Here is a 24,212-nt window from a genome sequence, read left to right as displayed (position 1 = left end):
AGCTTGCTGATCAATTCCGTCATACTAGTATCAGGTGGTTAAACACAGCAAGATAACTGGATATTTTTTAACATTTATTCTGGTGTTGTGCAATTACCCCGTAGACTTCCATTATAAGTGAGTTACTGTTTTTATGTTTTTACTTTGTTTTTTGTCTTATTGTCTGTGGTACTCGATAAGGAACATGCCATAGATGCTAACTATAAAGCTGAAGGTAAATTAACCTGAAATATTCCTTTAAGTAATCTTCTAACATTGATATTAGGTTTGTTGTTCTGCACAGCATGGTTTAGGATGTGCAAAAATAACAGTTTTCATAATCGGCTGTTTGAACCACTAGTCGGTGTGAAGGATAATAATTTACAGTATAATTAGACTCTGTTATGTTCTTTTGAACCCGATCAGATGTCTGACTAATGAGATTTTCAACAATTAGGCTAAATAACTACAACATCACATTGCACAAAAGTATAAAAGTAAGAAAAGTATAAGAAATAAGAAAGGCTCCAATACAGAGCAGCACAAAACTTATTTTGCGCATCCTGAACACAGAGTAATGTGTTTCAATGTAACCGGAGTGTTTCATGGCAATTTTCGATGCACACTCAAAAGTGCAGACGAGCTAGATAATATTGCGGGTACACATATAGTTCACAGCATATAGCAGTTTAAACCATTTTTACTGCAACTATTTATTTAAAGGGGTCATGAAATGGAGAATCAAATTTTCCTTGATATTTAGACATAAAAGAAACATACTGTAAGTTTCAGAACTCAACTTCCTCCCTAGTCTAAAAAGAACATTTATAGTTGCCACCCTGCAGAAACTTCTCATTTTGAAATCTGTTTGTTCATTTGTATTTACACACCCAACAACATGCGTCATCACACCCTTGTCCCCGCCCACTGGTGCTCAGTTTAAGCCAAGATGGCAGGCCTTCTGTGGCTAACTATTCCAAACATAACACCAAAGTGGACCCATCTGGACTATTTTGGATTATTTTTTAATGTATTCATTCACTAGACAGACATCTTTGACCGCTTGATGCATATCTATTGCCGCATTTAAAAGATGCTGTGTCAAGTTACAACTCTGAAAGGGAGATGCAATTCTCTCATTCAGCTGCTGCCTCTGTCATGGACGCATTCTTTCGCCCATCTGCGTTATTTTTCATTGTTGGTGAATGTAAACATTAGGGGTGTAACGGTTCTCGGTAAAACAAAAAACACTGTTCCGTAAGCATTTGCATCACGGTTCATCTCAAGTTTAATGACGCATCTGGATCATACAGTTTGGCAAAGAAAATAAAGTGCCAAATAGACATGTGCTGTTATAACCTCTGCTAATGCACCTGTATCACTTTGTAGACATGCTCTGCCTGTTTCATGTGGGTCAACTTTCTACAGAGAGAAGCTGTCCTATTAACTGTAAGTATGTTAAATCAGTTGATGACATCACAGTTCTGTATGCATTAGTGTGAAGTTGAGAAAACAAGCTGCAAGATAGAGAAGCCCCTGCGTCATTCAAGTCTCCTGTCTGGGAACTTTTTCTTTTTGCAATCACAACAGCGATGGTCATAAAACCTTTATAAAACAGGCACTGTTTGCAGACATTGCTCGACGCGAGTGCCGTATAATGGTACATCAATATTTGATTAGTTATTTACACCGACATCACCCGAGGATAGATGGCGAACGGCACGAACAGAGCCGCAGGTGAGCCAAAACTGCACACACACTCCCTTCCATCTTTAAGGAACTCAGTGCTATTTCGGACAGACATATAACAATAACTAAAGCACTTGGGGTGTTCATTGCAAAAGTTATGTTGCCCTACTCCGCTGATGAAGATGTGGGATTTCCATGTATGATTAAAACACTCGTGTTGTGTTATGACATCCATTCTCGTATATGGTTACTATGATTTTACTACAAATACCATGGATAAACTATGGTTACTGTAGTAAAACCATAGTGATTTGTAGTGAGGGCAAATCTCTTGAAGTGTCTGTTACCAAATAGAATATTTTTACTTTGGATTTGGTAGTAATATTTTTTTTCTGAACATAACAAATATCGAACCATATTGAAACCGTGACCCTAAAACCATGATACAAACCGAACCGTGAGAAATTTGAACTGTACACCCCTAGTAAATATAGGATATCTTTGACGATGGACGTCTTTGACCATTTTGGTGTGTTTCCGGCGATATGCACCTCAGTGCACCTTCAGTATGTGTGTACGTAATTTCACCATTCTTTGGAATATAAGCTATTCGTTTTTTTTGTTTTTTTTTTTGTTTGTTTTTTGGCACATGTCAGCATGGATTGCTTTTGAACAGTCAAAATACAATTCAAGCTTTGCAAAGGAACTGTTATTGAAGGATGGGGCAGTTAAAAACACCTCAAAAACATAAGTAAACCATTTCGTTCATGAATATTTCAAAAGTCATGACCAGGGTATGAAATTAACTTTTTTGTCCACCAGCCACAGTGGCAGGTGAATGCCCAATTTTACCAGCCACTTAATGATATATATTACATAAATTATATTTTAAAATGGCATTATTATTCATAATGTGTGTGTATGAATATATATATATATATATATATATATATATATATATATATATATATATATATATATATATATATATATATATTTAATAATTGTGCCATTTTAAATTATAATATAATTTATGTATAATGTTAACAATGTTATTTTAGTATGTAAAATATAACATATAATTCCAAGCTATAATTATTATAATAATTATCATTTTGCAACATTCAAATGGAGGCTAAAGAGTAGACAGGCACAGAAGAGAAACTTCTTGTTCAAGAACCTTTTCTGAGGTTGTACTGAATTATGACACGTATCCCAATTCACCTGGGGCTGGTTGCACCAGCTGTGTGTAAGTTCAAACTTAGCCTAGTTGTGGCGTATATGGGCACTAAGTCACAATTTACACACTACTAAATATTTGAGCATTGCACCGTTAAACTTAGGTAGGACATAACCCTACGTATAAACTAAATATTTACGGAAGCCTCCGACCAGGAGTAACGGATGGAATAAAAAAAGCAGACTGATATTTTATGACATCAATGAGCTCATGTTTTGCGTGACAGGCATCAATCATTTCGACATACATTCAGCATGAAACTGATCTAACGGTGCAGTTTTCAGGGTGTGTCGCCCGTTGTCAAGTTTAATATATATAGGATATTAAAATTAATAAAATTTCTATTTTTCCAGCCTGTTGTATTAGTATTTATTTATCACCCCTTATTTATTGTAGATACAGTTCCTATAAAGTTGTTATTTACACAGGGCAAATGTACTATTTATCAAATCTACTTATATGACGTATCATATTTTAATGGGGATATAATTTATTACAGCTGACAGTTACATGAACAAACAAGGTTTGAACATCAACCGTAATAAGTTCATATTGGAATTCATGGTTTAACAGTTCTGTGTACAAATATGAAGGCTGCTTATTGGATCAATTCAGGTAAACGTCATATTATGCGACTACATATTACTTTATGGAGAGCTTATGACCTACTAGTTAAGTCTTGCATTAAGAACAGGTGGTGCAACCAAATTAAGCACTGACTTAGTTACAAACTAACTAGTAGATACTAAGCCCTTAGTGTGAACTTTACGTCCTAACTTACGTGAGAACTTACACACAGCTGGTGCAACCCTACCCTGTAGTCCCGATGTTGATGCATCCTGAGATGGTCTGAAAAAATACGGGAGGGACAACCGAATTAACTGCCGAAAAATTCAGGTAGTTACAACCGCATTCTCAAAAATTCCACGTAGTGTGTACAGAACTGAACTGAACAACTAGTTGTTAATGACGTGATTACTGGCGCGTGTGAGATGTGTCCGTCTTCTCCTGGGTAAGTTCTTATTTAAATTAGGACGTAAAGTTCACACTAAGGGCTTAGTAACTGCTAGTTCGTTTGTAACTAATTTAGTGCTTAATTTGGTTGCACCACCTGTTCTTAAGGCAAGACTTAACTAGTAGGCATTTGGCGGGTGGTGGGTGCTAATTTCCTACCCTGGTCATGACTGTTTGATAGTTTATGATGCCCTGTGTTAACAGTTGTGTTTGAGATGAGCAGTTTAATATATTCAGATGCAATGTGTTGGATGTGCTTTATGTGTAAACCCTGAAATTTTGTTTTATAATGTTCATCCGATTGAGTTTGCTGAATTTGAGGGGCTGCATGATGTTAGCCAATCATAACAGTGGGTGTTTACGTTGAAGTTTTAAGGAGGCGCTTAGGCCAAAACCAAGTGTTTCAGACAGAGGGCCAAAAACAGGGTGAAAAATTATAATATGTAACTAAATTGTGATCGTTTTAGTTCAATTGTTTTTTTTTTTATATTATCATTGGAAAGGGAAGATAATAAAATTATTTAAAAAAATAGCACTTCATGACCCCTATAAGCAGTGTCAGACAGAATCAGTAAAAGACTTTAATCCCTCCACTAAACCTCACAAATATTGGAGCATTTCTCACAGAAGATCATTTAACGTCCGTCTTGAAAGTATTGTTGATGCAGCGCATTAAAGAGACAAAACTTCTTGCAGAGGGTTTTACTGTGCTGACTGTTAATCAGTGTTAAGCATCTTGATGACATCTTGATGACCCTCAGACCTCATAGTGGTAAGGGATGTTCAGTGTTGATCAAAGGTGTGATCAAAGGTTTATGTAGGATACATTTAGCTAAGAAGAAGCCATGCTGATTTGTACTAATTCTTCACTTAACAAAAATAAATGTTCTGCACTAGCAACCCTGTTGGTTGCATACCCTTGTGTGTGCGTGTGTGTGCGCGTGTGTGTGCGCGTGTGTGTGCGCGTGTGTGTGCGTGTGTGTGTGTGTGGGCAGGTTTAAGTGGTTTACAAGGACTTTTTTTTTAGGTTACAAACTGGTAATTACAAGGGTATTATGCTATAAATGTGAGGGTTAGGTTTAGGGGTAGGGTTAGGGTTGGGGGATAGAATCTATAGTTCATACAGTATAAAAATCATTATGTCTATGGAGAGTCCTCATAATGATAACTGCACCAACATGTGTGTGTGTGTGTGTGTGTGTGTGTGTGTGTGTGTGTGTGTGTGTGTGTGTGTGTGTGTGTGTGTGTGTGTGTTGGTGTGTGCACAGCCTTTTGTTATACAGTAGCCTGAGGCAATATCTGATGTGGATCTGATGCAGATAGCATTGGAGTGAATAGTAGGACACAGCACTATGAGAATGGAGGGGGCGAGAGATGGTGTGAGGTATACAATGTGGTAAATGCTCTGCTCACCGTATGCGGGTAGTTGAAGCATAACTTACACATGACTTTTAATTTGTTTAGGTTAAAATTTATCTTGGGTCATGTAATTGGACCTTTTCACCTTTTTAAATGGTCCTGCAGTTTGAATGTTTACACACCAAATAAAAAATAAACATTTTTATGTACAAATTATGAATATATGCAAAACAATTATAAAATAATTAGCTAAATGCATTTTTAAAATGTTTTATTTGGAATATGTCATGTCACACCACAAGACAACTTTTCAAAACTACCTAAAAGTGTTTATATATTTGTTTTTGTTTGAGACTTACAGTTCTAGTATTTTACTGTGTGTGTGTGTGTGTGTGTGTGTGTGTGTGTGTGTGTGTGTGTGTGTAGAGAGAGAGAGAGAGAGAGAGTGAAAGAGAGAGAGAGAGAGAGAGAGAGAGAAAGAGAGAGAAAGAGAGAAGTATGTGTATTGACCTTATTTAAACAACTGGTTGCCCAGCCTCCTGGGTAACACACGCAGTCATACATTGTGTAAACACCAAATTGGTGAACAGACCTCTCACTGTGTCCACTTAGCACAGAGAGCATGTTAGCGCGAGTCCACTGGGCCAGGGGCCACAGCATGTGTGTGTGACTCTATGTTTATTTGTGACCTTGAGTGTCCTCCCCTCCCCCTCAGGCTCGGGTTTAACCTCACACACAATCATACTCCATGCATGCACACACACGCACTGGCTGGCCCTCACCATAGCAACCACAGAGCAACACAGGGAAACAACTTGCCAGTAGTGGGTAGGAAGGAGGGAGATAGATAGAGAGATGGAGAAAGAGGGAGGAGTAGTGAAAGAGACAGAAGAGTGAGAATGGAAGAAGACATGAAAATTAGGGAGAATTTTAAGTTGTGTAAAGTGAGTTAAGGCACGATGCAACTTGTTGCCTAAAGTATAGCAAGAATAAAGTGTGCTACTCTACACGTAAATGCACATAAAACGCACACTTAGTTGAACACCGGTATCTTGTTCGGATGTGTCTTCTTGGTGTATTTAGACCCCCTGACTCTCTGTCTCTTTTAGTCCAGCACCGCAACAAGAAACAGTCGGAGTGGGATGTCTTTATTTAGTTCTCAATATGAAAGGCAACCCAGAGAGCCTATTTTCGCCCTTGCTAGCTTTATTCCAGCTATGGGACATGTGACTGTTCTTAATGTCAGCAGTTTACTATAACCCGGGGGCGGGTAGAGGTTACTGGAGTACAGGGACCATCCTCTTGTGATACTTCAATACAAACACACACTGTGGATTTCTTCAGGCCTGACGGTGTGACATGAACCGATGAGAAGATGTTTCCTGTGGCTGCTTGTGTCTGAGCTATGCCACATCAACTCTACTGCTCATTGAAGAGTCCTGATTTTTAAGCTTGTTTGTGTTCTGTTGTTCTGTTCCTCCTTTTTCCTTCCCAGCATGCAGCCTCTCCACTCTAAGCCTTTCTTCGGGTTTAAAAGAAGTGGGGATAGAGGAGGGATGCGAAAAGTAGACACATCTCAATTAGTGCTGTCATAAAAACACAAATGACTTCCCTTTTGCTAAAGAATGATTCACTGTTAATACAAAAAAGTGAATTTTTTCTGAATGTCAACAGAGTAGGGGAAGCTTAGCTTTGTAGCGTAAAACAACTTCCGCTGTAGTCTGTTACAAAGACAGTGTCCATAGCGCAGAATTATTATGGTCTATTTTTTGTACAATTAATCTCAAATACTTAATTTAAACAGACCTACCTGATCTTCCGTTACTCAGAGATGATGAAGCAAAGAAAAATGGTGTCATGTTATTTGATGCATTATATGATTTTAAGTTATGTAAGTAGGCAGCACTCCACAAAGTATAAGTACGCTCTTTATTAGAGGAATGCAAGAATATAGTACAAAAAAAGAGTACATGATATGCACATTAAAGAGTATTGAAACAAGACAGGGGTGTGTTACAGTATGTAAAAAAAGAAAAAGAAACGTATATTAAGAGTAAAGATTGTATGGCATATGAGCAATGATAATAATCACATAATTTTTAACATAATCTCCAGGTAAGTTATAAGATCCATTTAAAAAAATTGTAAATAAAGAAACGGTTCCATCCCAGACACTGATTACAGAAATTATCTGGTTTAATTGTTGTAAACGTGGAGTTATATCCTCGTGGTTTGAGAGCGATGATTGGAGAAGCATTCACAAGCGACCGAATGCCAAAAAATTTGATGAAAATGTTCCGGTGTCTACAACTGTATTATGCTGTATTTAAAATACAAAAGGGAGATTAACATGCTGCAATAGTGAAAACAATGACATTAAAAGACTTAAATGTGTTTTCTTCTGACTCGATTGGAGCACAATAATCCTCTGAACAAAGCACATCTCCTCATGAACCAGGAAAACTTTGCTCTGAAAATCGCCTTGCTCAGATACAGTTATATATTACAGTGGAAGATATGCATGGTGATGTACTTTTAAGCCAAAGAAAGAATTTTATGTTGACAGTGTAAACGATGATGTTTAATTTATTTATAAAAACTGCCGACCATCCATACACAGATCTATGGGCGGAAGTTTGATTACGCTAATATTCAGAGCCAGATGTGACTGTGATAAAGGCCTATAACAGAACAACAGAGAAATGGAGAGTAAGAAAGCGTGAGGAGGTCATGCCAAACTATTGGCAGTGCTTTGAATCTCAACTAAAGGCTGCAACATGTTCATGGAATTTCCAAAAGTCATAAATGTTTATGGCCTGATGTATCATCTTGTAAAGCGATTTTACATCATAATGCATCATACCACCCATTAGGGTTTTTGAATACTTGTTTTAGATTAGCTACTCTAGACAAAAGTAAATGTATTTGGTCACTTTAAAGTCAACATGAAATAAAAATTGACACTGTTTACTTTCTTGGTCTTTTTGTGCATGATCCATCAGTTTACATAATTCCAAAAAAATAAAAATGATTGTCTTCATAATCTTTCATCAAACTGTTACAAGCTTTTCCTCTGAAATGACTTCCTTTTTAGCTGAAGTCACCTAGATTGTGCGGTCAGGGAAAATTATGTTAACCAATAATCACCAAATCGCTAGTTAGCATTGTTACTAGGCTGCTATTATTGGTAATGCTTGTCATTTTATGTAAATAATTTAATGCCAGGTAACATTTCTCTAATAAAAGTTACGTCAATAAAAGCAAGTAACAATCGATTTGAAAAAAGGAGCCATTGGAATACGTTTAGATAAAAAAATAAATAGCTGTTGTCCAGAATTTGCAAATGGTTTTATTAGATTGATCATGATGATGAATACAAGCACTTATCTCTGCTGGAGTCTAGATTGTGTTTAAGGCCTTATTTGTTCCTGGCAGCCCACTTCTCACACAAACACACACCACAGGCTGGTTTTGCTTGTCACACACAATGAAAATTAATTGTGCTGGAGAGTCTATAGCTGTTACCAGGGGTAGCAGGAGTCCAGCGGGGGTGGGGTGTCATGGTTCATCTCAGTGTATCCCTCCACCTTCTTCAGCTCTTGAAACATAAACATGGCCTCTACTCCTGAATCCCCTACTGCCTGTCTGTCCCGACCCAGAGCGCACCTAACAAAGAGTGCACGATTCAGCCCTGACCCCTCTGCCTGGAGGTCTGCAGAGGCCTGTTCACCTAATAATGCCCGCAGGAACAAGAGTGATTGATGGAACAGCATTAAAGAGAAAGTAAAGCAAGGCTTCCACGAATAGCTATCCATAATGTTCCATTTAAGAGTTTTTTGGAAAGTCTACTTTTACTCTTTTACTTTTACCCTTTTTTTCCTAGTTCACTGTGTAATTTGCTACAGAAATATAGTCAATATTTTGAAACAAAACATGCCCTTTTGGTTTAATAATTTTCTCAGGTACCTATGTCTCCAAATATAATAATTCCATGCTGTCAGGGCAATCGCACAAACCACATCCCACCACTGTCTGAGTCAGCAACGCCTACACAGCTGTATGGCTGTACGCATTGTGTACACATCTATACATTGCTCCCATCCAAACTGTTGACACCTTCATATTTTGACGTGCTGCAGAGCTTCTCAAGAAACTATTTTTTTATTTTCCTAAAATAAAATTATTATGTATTAGAAATATCATATGTGTGGGGTTTTTTGCCATGGATTTTATTTATTACTTTGTCTATGCATTAAGGGGGTGGTGTTTTTTTCTTTTTTTTTTCTTTCTTTCATACGAGATGAAATCCTGCAGTCGCCCCAGCACAGTCTTCCCTCTATCCTGGCTCCCAGCCACATCTTCTCCCCAAAATCTTTTTCTCTTTCTCCTTCACACACACATATCTCCTTCACACACATATGTTCTTAAAGGGATCGTTCACCCAAAAATGAAAATTCTTTCTTCATTTGTTGCCCTAATGCCATCCCAGATGTGTATGACTTTCTTTCTTCTGCTGGACACAAATTACGATTTTTAGAAGAATATTTAAGCTCTGTAGGTCCATACAGTGCAATTGAATGATGGCCAGTACCTCGAAGGTCCAAAAAGCATATAAATGCAGCATAAAAGCAATCCATATGACTCCAGTGGTTAAATCCATGTCTTCAGAAGAGATATGATAGGTGTGGGTGAGAAACAGGTCAATATTTAAGTCATTTTTTCTTTTAACTATAAGTCTCCACTTCTTTTGTTTTTGCCGATTCACATTCTTTGTGCGTATCGCCACCTACTGGGCAAAAAGGAGAATTTATTGTAAAAAAATTACTTAAATATTGATCTGTGTTTCACCCACACCTATCATATAGCTACAGATAGATTGATTTAACCACTGGAGTCTTATGGATTACTTTTATGCTGCCTTTATATGCTTTTTTGGACTTTCAAAGTTCTGGCCATCATTCACTTGCATTGTATGGACCTACAGAGCTGAGATATTCTTCTAAAAATCTTTTGTGTTCAGCAGAAGAATGAAAGTCATACACATTTGGGATGGCATGAAGTTGAGTAAATGACTAGAGAATTTTCATTTTTGGGTGAACTGTCCCTTTAAGTCATGTCAGTTTTTATGTGTAGTAAAAGCATGTTTTTTTATATTGTTGTGTTGTGGTTGGCTTGGTCTTTTTGTTACCTGTGAATGGGTCCACTCTTTTTTCTTTATTTTCCTCCCTTCCTCTCTAGCTCTCATTCATACTTTCTCTCTCTTTGGCTGCATTGGGGCATAGAGTTTGCCAACCATAACATTGCAACAGTAGTGAGATTGTTCGGAACTTGTGTGCTCAACCTGGGTAACACCCACCCTCCCACACACCCTTGTCATTGGAAAAGCTTCTCTCTGTTTGGGAACTCCTCACCTGTCTGGGAAGCCTACTGGCAAGTCAAACATGCAAACATAGTGCTAGGCAGGGCAGCGCGCTGCCACACTGGCTCCCTGTGTCACAGTCACAGGCTGAGGTTTGCATAGGACACCCTGGTGTGTAGCAGCAGGAAGGAAAAAGCCTCTGTGAAAGCTTTTTGTTCTGGAAAGGGCTTCAAGACCTCACAGAATGATGTTACATCTAATTATGTTTCCATTTTCAGTTGTAAAAAGTCTTGTTTATACATCCATTTTTGCAGAACAAATCGAATGTCTTTCATGATTCTGTTTTTATTTTCTCACTTCCTGCTAATTTGTTTTTTCTTTCAATTCTTTTTTATTTTTATTTTTTTTAATTTATGTTCCCGTCTGGATTTTAATTATTAGCTACAGTGTGTTTTGGATTCTTCTTGGAAAAAGTGGGCTAACATCTGATATTAATGTCCATTTAGAAGGATTTGGAAAAGTAATTACATTATTACATTATTATTCTGATGGAAATGTCTAGTGGAAAATGATTGTAAAGCAAATGGTGAATATTGCCATTTGTCCTGGTAGATGTCTAATACCTTTAAGATTTATACAACATTTTACATGATTTTTATTATGTTGGTAAGTTTGTGTAAAAGAGTTCATAGCAGTTTTATGTACGATCAGAATGTCAAGACATTAAAGATGGCATTGATGTCAGTCAGATTGTGTCTAAACAATGGATGGTGGAACTTTCTTGTTTTCTTGGATATAAAAACTGATCATGAATAGTTTCTCCATGTCTCACTCTTTTGACAGCTCATTGGCTACAATGAGAAGCCAGTAAACCTGCAGATGTTCATTGGAACAGCGGATGATCGTTATTTGAGGCCACACGCTTTTTACCAGGTTCACCGCATTACAGGGAAAACTGTCGCTACGGCAAGCCAGGAAATTATCATCACCAGCACGAAGGTTCTAGAGATCCCTCTCCTTCCTGAAAACAATATGACTGCCAGGTACCGGCCAGCAGCACTTTACTTCAATAAAAATCCAGATTCTTTCAGACCCGTTCATACACACAAACAGACATGTCATCACTGTGCAACATGTATGTGTTAGAGGAAGTTGTTTATAATATATATGTGTGTGTGTGTGTGTGTGTGTGTGTGTGTGTGTGTGTGTGTGTGTGTGTGTGTGTATTTGTGTGTGTATTTGTGTGTGTATTTGTGTGTGTATTTGTGTGTGTACACACAATGGCAGCCAAAAGTTTGGAATAATGTACAGATTTTGCTCTTATGGAAAGAAATTGAAGTGGCATTCAACTGATCACAATATATAGTCAGGACATTAATAATGTGAAAAATTACTATTACAGTTTGAAAAATATGTTAAACTACTTCAAAGAGTTCTCATCAAAAAATCCTCCACATGTATCAATGACAGCTTTGCAGATCCTTGGCATTCTTGCTGTCAGTTTGTCCAGATACTCAGGTGACATTTCACCCCACACTTCCTATAGCACTTGCCATAGATGTGGCTGTCATGTTGGGCACTTCTCAGGCACCTTACAGTCTAGCTGATCCCACAAATGCTCAATGGGGTAAAGCTCCATAACACTCGTTTCCAATTATCTGTTGTCCAACGTCTGTGTTTCTTTGCCCACTCTAACCTTTTCTTTCTGTTTTTCTGTTTCAAAAGTGGCTTTTTCTTTGCAATTCTTCCCATAACGCCTGCACCCCTAAGTCTCCTCTTTACTGTTGTACATGAAACTGGTGTTGAGTGGGTAGAATTCAATGAAGCTGTCAGCTGAGGACATGTGAGGCATCTATTTCTCAAACTAGAGACTCTGATGTACTTATCCTCTTGTTTAGTTGTACATCTGGCCTTCCACATCTCTTTGTGTCCTTGTTAGAGCCAGTTGTCCTTTGTCTTTGATGACAGTAGTGTACACCTTTGTATGAAATCTTCAGTTTTTTGGAAATTTCAAGCATTGTATAGCCTTCATTCCTCAAAACAATGTTTGACTGACGAGTTTCTAGAGAAAGCTGTTTCTTTTTTGCCATTTTTGACCTAATATTGACCTTAAGACATGCCAGTCTATTGCATACTGTGGCAACTCAAACACAGATATAATGGCAAGTGATTTTCTAATACCAAATTAGCAATTTAACATGATTACTCAAGGATAAGATGTTGGTTGCTGGAAATGGGGCCTGTCTAGATTTGATCACAAATTACTTTTTTCAAATAGTGATGATGCAGTTTTTTACATCAGTAATGTCCTGACTATACTTTGTGATCAGTTGAATTCCACTTTGGTGAATTAAAGTACCAAAATCCTTCCAAAATAGCAAAATCTGTACATTATTCCAAACTTTTGGCAGCCCCAGTTGGAAATGTTATATATATATATATATATATATATATATATATATATATATATATATATATATATATATATATATACAGGTGCATCTCAATAAATTAGAATGTCGTGGAAAAGTTCATTTATTTCAGTAATTCAACTCAAATTGTGAAACTCGTGTATTAAATAAATTCAGTGCACACAGACTATAGTAGTTTAAATCTTTGGTTCTTTTAATTGTGATGATTTTGGCTCACATTTAACAAAAACCCACCAATTCACTATCTCAAAAAATTAGAATATGATGACATGCCAATCAGCTAATCAACTCAAAACACCTGCAAAGCTTTCCTGAGCCTTCAAAATGGTCTCTCAGTTTGGTTCACTAGGCTACACAATCATGGGGAAGACTGCTGATCTGACAGTTGTCCAGAAGACAATCATTGACACTCTTCACAAGGAGGGTAAGCCACAAACATTCATTGCCAAAGAAGCTGGCTGTTCACAGAGTGCTGTATCCAAGCATGTTAACAGAAAGTTGAGTGGAAGGAAAAAGTGTGGAAGAAAAAGATGCACAACCAACCGAGAGAACCGCAGCCTTATGAGAATTGTCAAGCAAAATCGATTCAAGAATTTGGGTGAACTTCACAAGGAATGGACTGAGGCTGGGGTCAAGGCATCAAGAGCCACCACACACAGACATGTCAAGGAATTTGGCTACAGTTGTTGTATTCCTCTTGTTAAGCCACTCCTGAACCACAGACAACATCAGAGGCGTCTTACCTGGGCTAAGGAGAAGAAGAACTGGACTGTTGCCCAGTGGTCCAAAGTCCTCTTTTCAGATGAGAGCAAGTTTTGTATTTCATTTGGAAACCAAGGTCCTAGAGTCTGGAGGAAGGGTGGAGAAGCTCATAGCCCAAGTTGCTTGAAGTCCAGGGTTAAGTTTCCACAGTCAGTGATGATTTGGGGTGCAATGTCATCTGCTGGTGTTGTTCCATTGTATTTTTTGAAAACCAAAGTCACTGCACCCGTTTACCAAGAAATTTGGGAGCACTTCATGCTTCCTTCTGCTGACCAGCTTTTTAAAGATGCTGATTTCATTTTCCAGCAGGATTTGGCACCTGCCCACACTGCCAAAAGCACCAAAAGTTGGTTAAATGACCATGGTGTTGGTGTGCTTGACTGGCCAGCAAACTCGCCAGACCTGAACCCCATAGAGAATCTATGGGGTATTGTCAAGAGGAAAATGAGAAACAAGAGACCAAAAAATGCAGATGAGCTGAAGGCCACTGTCAAAGAAACCTGGGCTTCCATACCACCTCAGCAGTGCCACAAACTGATCACCTCCATGCCACACCGAACTGAGGCAGTAATTAAAGCAAAAGGAGCCCCTACCAAGTATTGAGTACATATACAGTAAATGAACATACTTTCCAGAAGGCCAACAATTCACTAAAAATGTTTTTTTTATTGGTCTTATGATGTATTCTAATTTTTTGAGATAGTGAATTGGTGGGTTTTTGTTAAATGTGAGCCAAAATCATCACAATTAAAAGAACCAAAGACTTAAACTACTTCAGTCTGTGTGCATTGAATTTATTTAATACACGAGTTTCACAATTTGAGTTGAATTACTGAAATAAATGAACTTTTCCACGACATTCTAATTTATTGAGATGCACCTGTATATATATATATATATATATATATATATATATATATATATATATATATGTATATATATATATATATATATATATATGTATAATTTTTTTCTTTTTATTTTTTTTATTTCTATTCAAGCTTTAAATGTGCAATTCTTATAAGTTAAACATTGCAAATATGTTCCCTTTGTGTGTCATCAGTCATTCACTAAATTTTAGTATTACTTATTATTAAGAAAAAAGAGTAAAAAGCCAAAATGTTATTATTATTTTTTTACTGCTGTGTTTGACAGTATTGATTGTGCTGGAATCCTGAAGTTGAGGAACTCAGACATTGAGCTGAGGAAAGGAGAGACTGATATTGGCCGGAAAAACACTCGGGTTCGTGTGGTGTTCCGGGTTCACATCCCACAACCCAATGGAAAAGTGGTCTCACTGCAGGCTGCTTCTATTCCAGTGGAGTGCTGTAGGTTTTACACACACACAGATTAAAGATTTTACACACACTCATGCAAACACACCTTTAAATGCAGACAGGATTGTAAATGTAAACTGGAATGTCTGGATTGTTTGTGTGTGTGTGTGTGTGTTATATAGCCCAGCGCTCGGCACAGGAGTTACCTCAGGTTGAGAAGGCCAGTATTAGCAGCTGCCCTGTGAGTGGAGGAGAGGAAGTGGTCATCACTGGCTCCAACTTCTTCCCTGAGTCAAAGGTCATCTTTCTGGAAAAAGGTCCTGGTAAGAACTAAGTCCTTAGCTACTTTTTCCTATCTTTCTACATATATTGATAGTGCCTTGTGATAAGTTTAAGTTCATGGGCAATGGAGGAGTCAGGAGGCAACGAACTGTCAGTGTGAGTATTTTATTACTCTTCAGCGTAATTACTCTTTGGCACATAGTGGCCAAATACACACAATCGAGTCTTTAGTCAGGTAGGTATATGCAGCCACAACTCTCTCTGCTGTCTCTCCCGCACACTGACGCTCTGGCGTGCCTTATCAGGTCTCCCTCCGCCATCACTATAATGAGAGACAGGTGTTAGAGTGATCACAACCCTGGTGACGAGCCTTACCGCTCTCCCTCTCCCAGACAGACACATGACCAACCCCCACCCCCCATGCCACATGCCTATCACACAACTCTTTAGAATACCTAAATCTGATTTATCAGTCATGGCATTATATGGTCAAATATATCCCAGCAGGGTACTAAATTATAAATATAAACTATATATACTGTATACACTCACTGAGCACTTTATTAGGAACACTTTGGTCTTAATAAAGTGCCCGACGTGGTCTTCTGCTGTTGTAGCCCATCCACCTCAATGTTTGATGTGCTGTGCATTCTGAGATGCTATTCTGCTCACTACAATTGTACAGAGGTGTTATCTGAGTTACCGTAGCCTTTCTGTCAGCTTGAACCAGTCCGGCCATTCTCCGTTGACCTCTCTCATGAACAAGGCGTTTCCGTCTGTAGAACTGCCACTCACTGGATGTTTTTTGTTTTTGGCACCATTCTGAGTAAACTTTAGAGACTGTTGTGTGTGAAAATCCCAGGAGATCAGCAGTTACAGAAATACTCAAACCAGCCCGTCTGGCACCAACAATCATGCCATGGTCCAGATCACTGAGATAATTGTTTTCCCCATTCTGATGGTTGATGTGAACATTTACTGAAGCTCCTGACCCGTATCTGAATGATTTTATGCATTGCTCTGCTGCCACACAATTGGCTGATTAGATAATCGCATAAATAAGTAGGTGTACAGGTGTTCCTAATAAAGTGTACAGTAAGTGTATATATATATATATATATATATATATATATATATATATATATATATTATTTATGCGAATATCTAATCAGCTAATTGTGTGGCAGCAGAGCAATGCATAAAATAATTCAGATACGGGTCAGGAGCTTCAGTAAATGTTCACATCGACCATGTGAGTGAGCAGGCAAAACACATTTCTTTTATTTCTTATAATTCATATTCAGCTGTAGGTTATAACAGAATGGCACAATCATAAAACAAAACATGGCAACAAAGAAAAAAATAAAATGACCCCTGTTCAAAAGTCTGCATACCCTTAGTTCTTAATACTGTGTATTGCCCCCTTTAGCATCAATGACAGCGTGCAGTCTTTTGTAATAGTTGTCTATGAGACCCCAAATTCTTACAGGTGGTATAGCTGACCATTCATCTTGGCAAAATGCCTCCAGGTCAAGCAAAGTCTTTGGTCGTCTTGCATGAACCGCACGTTTGAGATCTCCCCAGAGTGGCTCGATGATATTAAGGTCAGGAGACTGTGATGACCACTCCAGAACCTTCACCTTTTTCTGCTGTAACCACTGGAGGGTCAACTTGGCCTTGTGCTTATGGTCATTGTCGTGCTGGAAAGTCCAAGAGCGCCCCATGCGCAGCTTTCATGCAGAAGAATGCAAATTGTCTGCCAGTATTTTCTGATAACATGCTGCATTCATCTTGCCATAAATTTTCACAAGATTCCCCATGCCTTTAGAGCTCACGCACCCCACAAACATCAGTGAGCCACCACCATGCTTCACAATGGGGATGGTATTCTTTTCACTATAGGCCTTGTTGACCCCTCTCCAAACATAGCGCTTATGGTTGTGACCATAAAGCTCTATTTTGTTCTCGTCACTCCAAATTACAGTGTACCAGAAGCTGTGAGGCGTGTCATGGTGTTGTCGGGCATATTGTAACCAGGCTTTTTTGTGGCATTGGCGCATTAAAGGCTTCTTTCTGGCAACTCGACCATGCAGCTCATTTTTGTTCAAGTATCATCATATTGTGCTCCTTGAAACAACCACACCGTATTTTTCCAGAGCAGCCTGTATTTCTCCTGAGGTTACCTGTGGGTTTTTCTTTGTATCCTGAACAATTCTTTTGGCAGTTGTGGCTGAAATCTTTCTTGGTCTACCTGACCTTGGCTTGGTATCAAGAGATCCCCGAATTTTTCACTTCTTAATAAGTGATTGAACAGTACTGACTGACATTTTCAAGGCTTTTGATATCTTTTTATATCCTTTTCCATCTTTATAAAGTTCCATTACCTTTTGACAGTTCTTTTCTGCTCCCCATGGCTCAGTATCTAGCCTGCTCAGTGCATCCATGTGAGAGCTAACAAACTCATCGACTATTTATACACAGACACTAATTGCAATTTTAAAAGCCACAGGTGTGGGAAATTAACCTTTAATTGCCATTTAAACCTGTGTGTCACTTTGTGTGTCTGTAACAAGGCCAAACATTCAAGGGTATGTAAACTTTTGATCAGGGCCATTTGGGTGATTTCTGTTATCATTATGATTTAAAAAGGAGCTAAACAACTGTGATAATAAATGGCTTCATATGATCACTATCCTTAAATAAAAGACATGATTTTTGCATGATCAGTCATATTTTCAAAATCAATGCCAAAATGTCACAATTTCTGCCAGGGTATGCAAACTTTTGAGCACAACTGTATATATACACACACACACTGGCAGCCAAAAGTTTATGTAGACATTTTGCTCTTATGGAAAGAAATTGGTACTTTAATTCACCAAAGTGGCATTCAACTGATCACAAAATATATCAGGACATTACTGATTTAAAAAAAACCATCACTATTTGAAAAAGTCATTTTTGATCAAATCTACACAGGCCCCATTTCCAGCAGCCATCACTCCAACACTTTATCCTTGAGTTATCATGCTAATTTGGAACTAGAAAATCACTTGCCATTATATTAAACACAGTTGAAAGCTATTTGGTTCGTTAAATGAAGCTTAACATTGTCTGTGTGTTTGTTTTTGAGTTGCCACAGTATGCAATTGACTGGCATGTCTTAAGATCAATATTAGGTCAAAAATGGCAAAAAAAGAAACAGCTTTTTCTAGAAACTCGTCAGTCAATCATTGTTTTGAGGAATGAAGTCTATACAATGCTTGAAATTGCCAAAAAAAACAACAACTAAAGATTTCATAAAAAGGTGTACACTACAGTCTTCAAAGACAAAGGACAACTGGCTCTAACAAGGACAGAAAGAGATTTGGAAGGCAAAATGTACAACTAAACAAGAGGATAAGTACATCAGAGTCTCTAGTTTGAGAAATAGATGCCTCACATGTCCTCAGCTGACAGCTTCATTGAATTCTACCCGCTCAACACCAGTTTCATGTACAACAGTAAAGAGAAGACTCAGGGGTGAAGGCCTTATGGGAAGAATTGCAAAGATAAAGCCACTTTTGAAACAGAAAAACAAAAAGAAAAGGTTAGAGTGGGCAATGAAACACAGACATTAGAAAACAGATAATTGGAAAAGAGTGTTATGGATCTTAATCCCATTGAGCTTTTGTGGGATCAGCTAGACTGTAAGGTGCGTGAGAAGTGCCCGTCAAGACAGCCACATCTATGGCAAGTGCTACAGGAAGCGTGGGGTGAAATGTCACCTGAGTATCTGGACAAACTGACAGCTAGAATGCCAAGGATCTACAAAGCTGTCATTGCTGCATGTGGAGGATTTTTTGATGAGAAATCTTTGAAGTAGTTTAAGAAGTTCTGAAAAATAAATTCAAATTGTAATAGTAATTTTTTCACATTATTAATGTCCTGACTATACATTCAGTTGAATGCCACTTTGGTGAATAAAAGTACCAATTTCTTTCCATAAGAGCAAAATTTATGCACATATATATACACAGTTGAAGTCAAAAGTTTACATACACTTGATTGGTTGAAGTCATTAAAACTCATTTTTTAACCACTCCACAGATTTCATATTAGCAAACTATAGTTTTGGCAAGTCATTTAGGACATCTAATTTGTGCATGACATGAATAATTTCTCCAACAATTGTTTGCAGACATATTGTTTCATTTTTAATTGACTATATCACAGTTCCAGTGGGTCAGAAGTTTACATACACTAAGTTAACTGTGCCTTTAATTAGCTTGGAAATTACCAGAAAATTATGTCAAGCCATTAGGCAATTAGCCAATTGGCTTCTGATAGGCTAATTGGAGTCAATTGGAGGTGTACCTGTGGATGTATTTTAAGGCCTACCTTCAGTGCCTCTTTGCTTGACATCCTGGGAAAATCACAAGACCTCAGAAAAAGAAAAGAAATGTTGTGGACCTCCACAAGTCTGGTTCATCCTTGGGAGCAATTTCAAAATGCCTGAAGATACCACATTCATCTGTACAAGCAATAGTACGCAAGTATAAACACCATGGAACCACATAGCCATCATACCGCTCAGGAAGGAGACGCATTCTGTCTCTTAGAGATCATCATAGTTTGGTGCAAAAAGTGCAAATCAATCCCAGAACAACAGCAAAGGACCTTGTGAAGATGCTGGAGTAAACAGGTAGACAAGTATCTATATCCACAGTAATATGAGTCCTATATTGACATAACCTGAAAGGCTTCTCAGGAAGGAAGAAGCCACTGCTCCAAAACTGCCATAAAAAATACAGACTACAGTTTGCAAGTGCACATGGGGACAAAGATCTTACTTTTTGGAGAAATGTCCTCTGGTCTGATGAAACAAAAATTGTACTGTTTGGCCATAATGACCATCGTTATGTTTGGAGGAAAAAGGGTGAGGCTTGCAAGCTGAAGAACACCATCCCAAAGTGAAGCATGGGGGTGGCAGCATCATATTGTGGGGGTGCTTTGCTGCAGGAGGGACTGGTGCACTTCACAAAATAGATGGCATCATGAGGAAGGAAAATGATGTGGAGATATTGAAGCAAAATCTCAAGACATCAGCCAGGAAATCAGGAAGTTAAAGCTCAGTCGCAAATGGGTCTTCCAAATTGACACTGACCCCAAGCATACCTCCAAAGTTGTAACAAAATGGCTCAAGGACAACAAAGTCAAGGTATTGGAATGGCCATCACAAAGCCCTGACCTCAATCCGATAGAAAATTTGTGGGCAGAACTGAAAAAGCATGTGCGAGCAAGGAGGCCTACAAACGTGATTACCCCAGTTACACCAGTTCTGTCTGGAGGAATGAGCCAAAACTTATTGAGAGAAGCTTGTGGAAGGCTACCCAAAATGTTGGACCCAAGTTAAAGAATTTAAAGGCAATGCTACCAAATACTAACAGTGTATGTAAACTTCTGACCCACTGGGAATGTTATGAAAGAAATAAAAGCTGAAATAAATAATTCTCTCTACTATTATTCTGACATTTCACATTCTTAAAAGTGATCCTAACTGACCTAAGACAGGGAATGTTTTCTACAAATAAAATGTCAGGAATTGTGAAAAACTGACTTTAAATGTATTTTGCTAAGGTGTATGTAAACTTCTGACTTCAACTGTATATATATATAATATACACACACATATATATATATAATGCACACAAATGGAGGCTAAAGAAACACAGAAGAGAAACTTCTTGTTTAAGCACCATTTCTGGGGCTGTACTGAATTATGATGACACGCATGACAATAGCCGCAATGTAGTTGCATGTCATTTGCTTTATATGGAACTGTATACCCACATTTTACAGGTGCCGGGTGCTCATTTCATACCCTGTATTCCAGGCAACTGATTTACAATCTAGCTTTGCTAGTTTCATGTCTCGTATCACTGTAGGGTCTCTTTCTTCTCACGTCATAAAATAATTTCAGTATTTCAAATTGAAATTTCCATGTCCATTAGTTATTTGGTAAGTAGCAATGTAATAAGCTAATTTGCATTCAGCCGGTTATTATTGCAAATTATAAAACAGAGCTACATTAGAAGGTGTTGATGTCGGATTTATTTTGCAATAATATCCAGCTGAGTGTACTTTGTCCCTTAAACCTACAGTCCTTTATCCCTTATGTTTGGCTTGAACTAATTCCATTTAACAGGTTGATGCAAGCTGCGAGCACAGCTGAGTATGCACCACAAATGTCTTCATCATTCACTCTGAGCAAATATTGCCACATCACCTCTCTTGCCCTAAAGGGTAGTAGTTATACCTGCACAAACCTCTACCTCAGTGCAGCCAACCCAGCCTTATTCTTTAAGAGAACAAGATCAGATGATTTGTGATTTGTAGTTAAAGTTAAAGTTTTGTCTAGGTTTGGGGAAACTGTAACGATGGGTAAAATGAGAGGGAGTGTCGGTTTCTCTCTTCTCAAGAGCACAGGATTTGATGTTGCTCATCAAAACCAGAGTGATTTATCTTTGCTTTATCAGCATCTTGACCTCCCACGATTTCCCTTCTCCTGTGGGGACACGGTGTGTGTGCGCCTGCGTGTGTGCAATTCAGTATGAATGCACCTGCACACCTACACGCACAAACATAATTGCACTTACACACTCGTACATGCACACAGATATGTACATATGCAAATCTTCACACACCTACTTCCACACAAATGCACTCACTCAATAAACATGCGGACACGTGCAAGAACATTGAGCACACAAAATACACACCCTCATTCCCTTACCTTCATGAACTCTTCTGCTGCCCACTTGTTTTTTTTCCCCTTACACTCTCTCTTTCCCAGACACACTCAGGGTAGATTTATGATTGGCCATATAGTGGTGTATCTCTGATCTTCTTGAGATAGCCTTTAGTCTTCGGCATCTACTGTTAGGATGACTCGGAGGTCAGCACGGCTGCTGCGTCTGCAGGGAGACTGCTGATTGATCACTCGCTCCAGGAAAAAGCAACTTATAGCTTGCTGTCTGTGCTAGATGCACCTTTTCTCCAAGGAAAAACTTTTCGAAAACACTTGATAACACGGAAGCATGTATTTATAATGCATAATACCTCATAATACACTTTGCAGTGCATTGTATCCTTTCCTAAATAATTGCAACCACAGTTATAATTCATTATAATTATTACCTATTTATGGTTACACCTTTAAGAGTATAATGCATTATAACATATGATATAGCACATGAAATTGGGTTTTGACCAGGTTTTTTTTTTTTTAATGCATTTTTTGCTTTAAAGGTGTAACTATTTATATGTACAGTAGGTATTATAATGCATTAGTATAATAATTAAGTTCTATAACTTTGAATTAATTAAATATAAATATGTCATTTTAATTAATCTAATTAATCACATGAAATTGCATATATCAGTAGCCTATTTGCTGGGTAAAAGACATCACATTACTACATCATATACACCTTAATTGCATACATTTATATTACATTAAATACATACATTAAATATATTTTAATCATTTCTGTAATTATTGCACTTAATTACCATGTTAAATTGTTAAATACTATTTATAATGCATAACTGTTTTTAAGGCTTTATTAGACTGACTTTTTGGGGTTAGACGAGCCCTCAGCAGTGCTCTGTCTTTGTGGTTTTGTGTTGATCCTTTGAGTTTCACTTTGAGCTCAAATGGACCTTTTACACACTGAACAGAACCCTCCAAGACAGTCTGTCATCTCCACCAGACAGCCTCACTTTTCCATTTCTTTTTTTGTTGGGAATTTTCTCTCTCGCTTTTTTGCTCTTCATTACACCAGGCATGGTAGAAGATCATTTTTTCCTTGACTCTTTCCAATATCATTTGTGTACTCTTTTTGAAAATCTCCGATAAGCAACTCTCTCTTCTCTCTATTTTTCTCTTTATCTCTTGCCGTTACTCATTTTTTCTGTCGGTTATGGACACAGTAATTAAACACAAGTTAGGATCAGCCTCAGATGAAAGCAATGAATGAAAGACATTCTGGGAATACGAGTCTTGGCCTGCCTTGAGAAAGTATATGTTCGTGTGTGTGTGTGTGTCTAGTTTGAGACATTGACACACTGATTCACTCAACAGGAGTTTACACACAAACACTAAGGGCTGTTGTAACACAAACTTAGACAGAAAGACACCCTTTATAACTTACCTTTCCTCTAATTGGCACAATTTGAAGCATACCCACAGGAAAGTGCTAAAACCAACATGTATGGTGTTAGCCCATGCTTTTGTTGGGTTGTATAAAAATGGAAAGTTCTGAGATGCTAGAACAAGCAGGGTGGAAATTTGGCTCTCATGTCTAGCCTCAAGCAGCTCAGGGAAAGTTCATATCGTTTTGAGTAGCACCTCATCAAACAACATCTGTGTGATTTGTGAGACCAGTGTTCTGCATCACTGTTTGCACTGCACTGCAAAGCCAAAATGCAGTAAGTACGCCAACACTGAAACTGAGAAAACTGAGAAAGTGTTTTGATTGTCCAACCAAATGTGTCTCACTCTGTTTTCTCTGAATCTGAGCATAGTAGGCTGAAACCTTTTTGTCACAGCACAGATCATTGAAACCTGGTTTCACTAATAACTCAATTTTGACAGTTTTTTAGTTACTGCGTTTTGCCTTTGCAGGGCAGTGTCCATGGAGGTTGTTGTAATTAGGTTTTTCAGTTGTATGTGATTTAATTAGAATGTGATGGTTGAAATGCGCACACAGTGTTTTGTTTTTGTTTTCTTTATGTTGCATCAGCTGATACGCCAGTGGTCTTGGACATTATACTGA

The 24,212-nt window shown here is 38.0% G+C and overlaps 1 protein-coding gene across 2 annotated transcripts in view; it reads left to right on the top strand.

Moving 5' to 3' along the window:
• The window catches only part of LOC127416131 (nuclear factor of activated T-cells, cytoplasmic 3-like), a 109,795-nt gene that overhangs the window by 53,455 nt on the left and 32,128 nt on the right, over positions 1-24,212 (top strand). For both annotated transcript variants that reach the window (XM_051655296.1, XM_051655287.1), the window contains exons 4-6: positions 11,484-11,683; positions 14,990-15,162; positions 15,294-15,434. In XM_051655296.1, coding sequence (XP_051511256.1) covers positions 11,484-11,683; positions 14,990-15,162; positions 15,294-15,434 — 514 coding nt within the window. The remainder of the gene's footprint in view (positions 1-11,483; positions 11,684-14,989; positions 15,163-15,293; positions 15,435-24,212) is intronic.

This window comes from Myxocyprinus asiaticus, chromosome 2, assembly GCF_019703515.2.
Source record: "Myxocyprinus asiaticus isolate MX2 ecotype Aquarium Trade chromosome 2, UBuf_Myxa_2, whole genome shotgun sequence".
Lineage (NCBI taxonomy): Eukaryota > Metazoa > Chordata > Actinopteri > Cypriniformes > Catostomidae > Myxocyprinus > Myxocyprinus asiaticus.
Note: the sequence above shows the minus strand (reverse complement) of the source record. Positions and strands in the feature narration are given on the sequence as shown.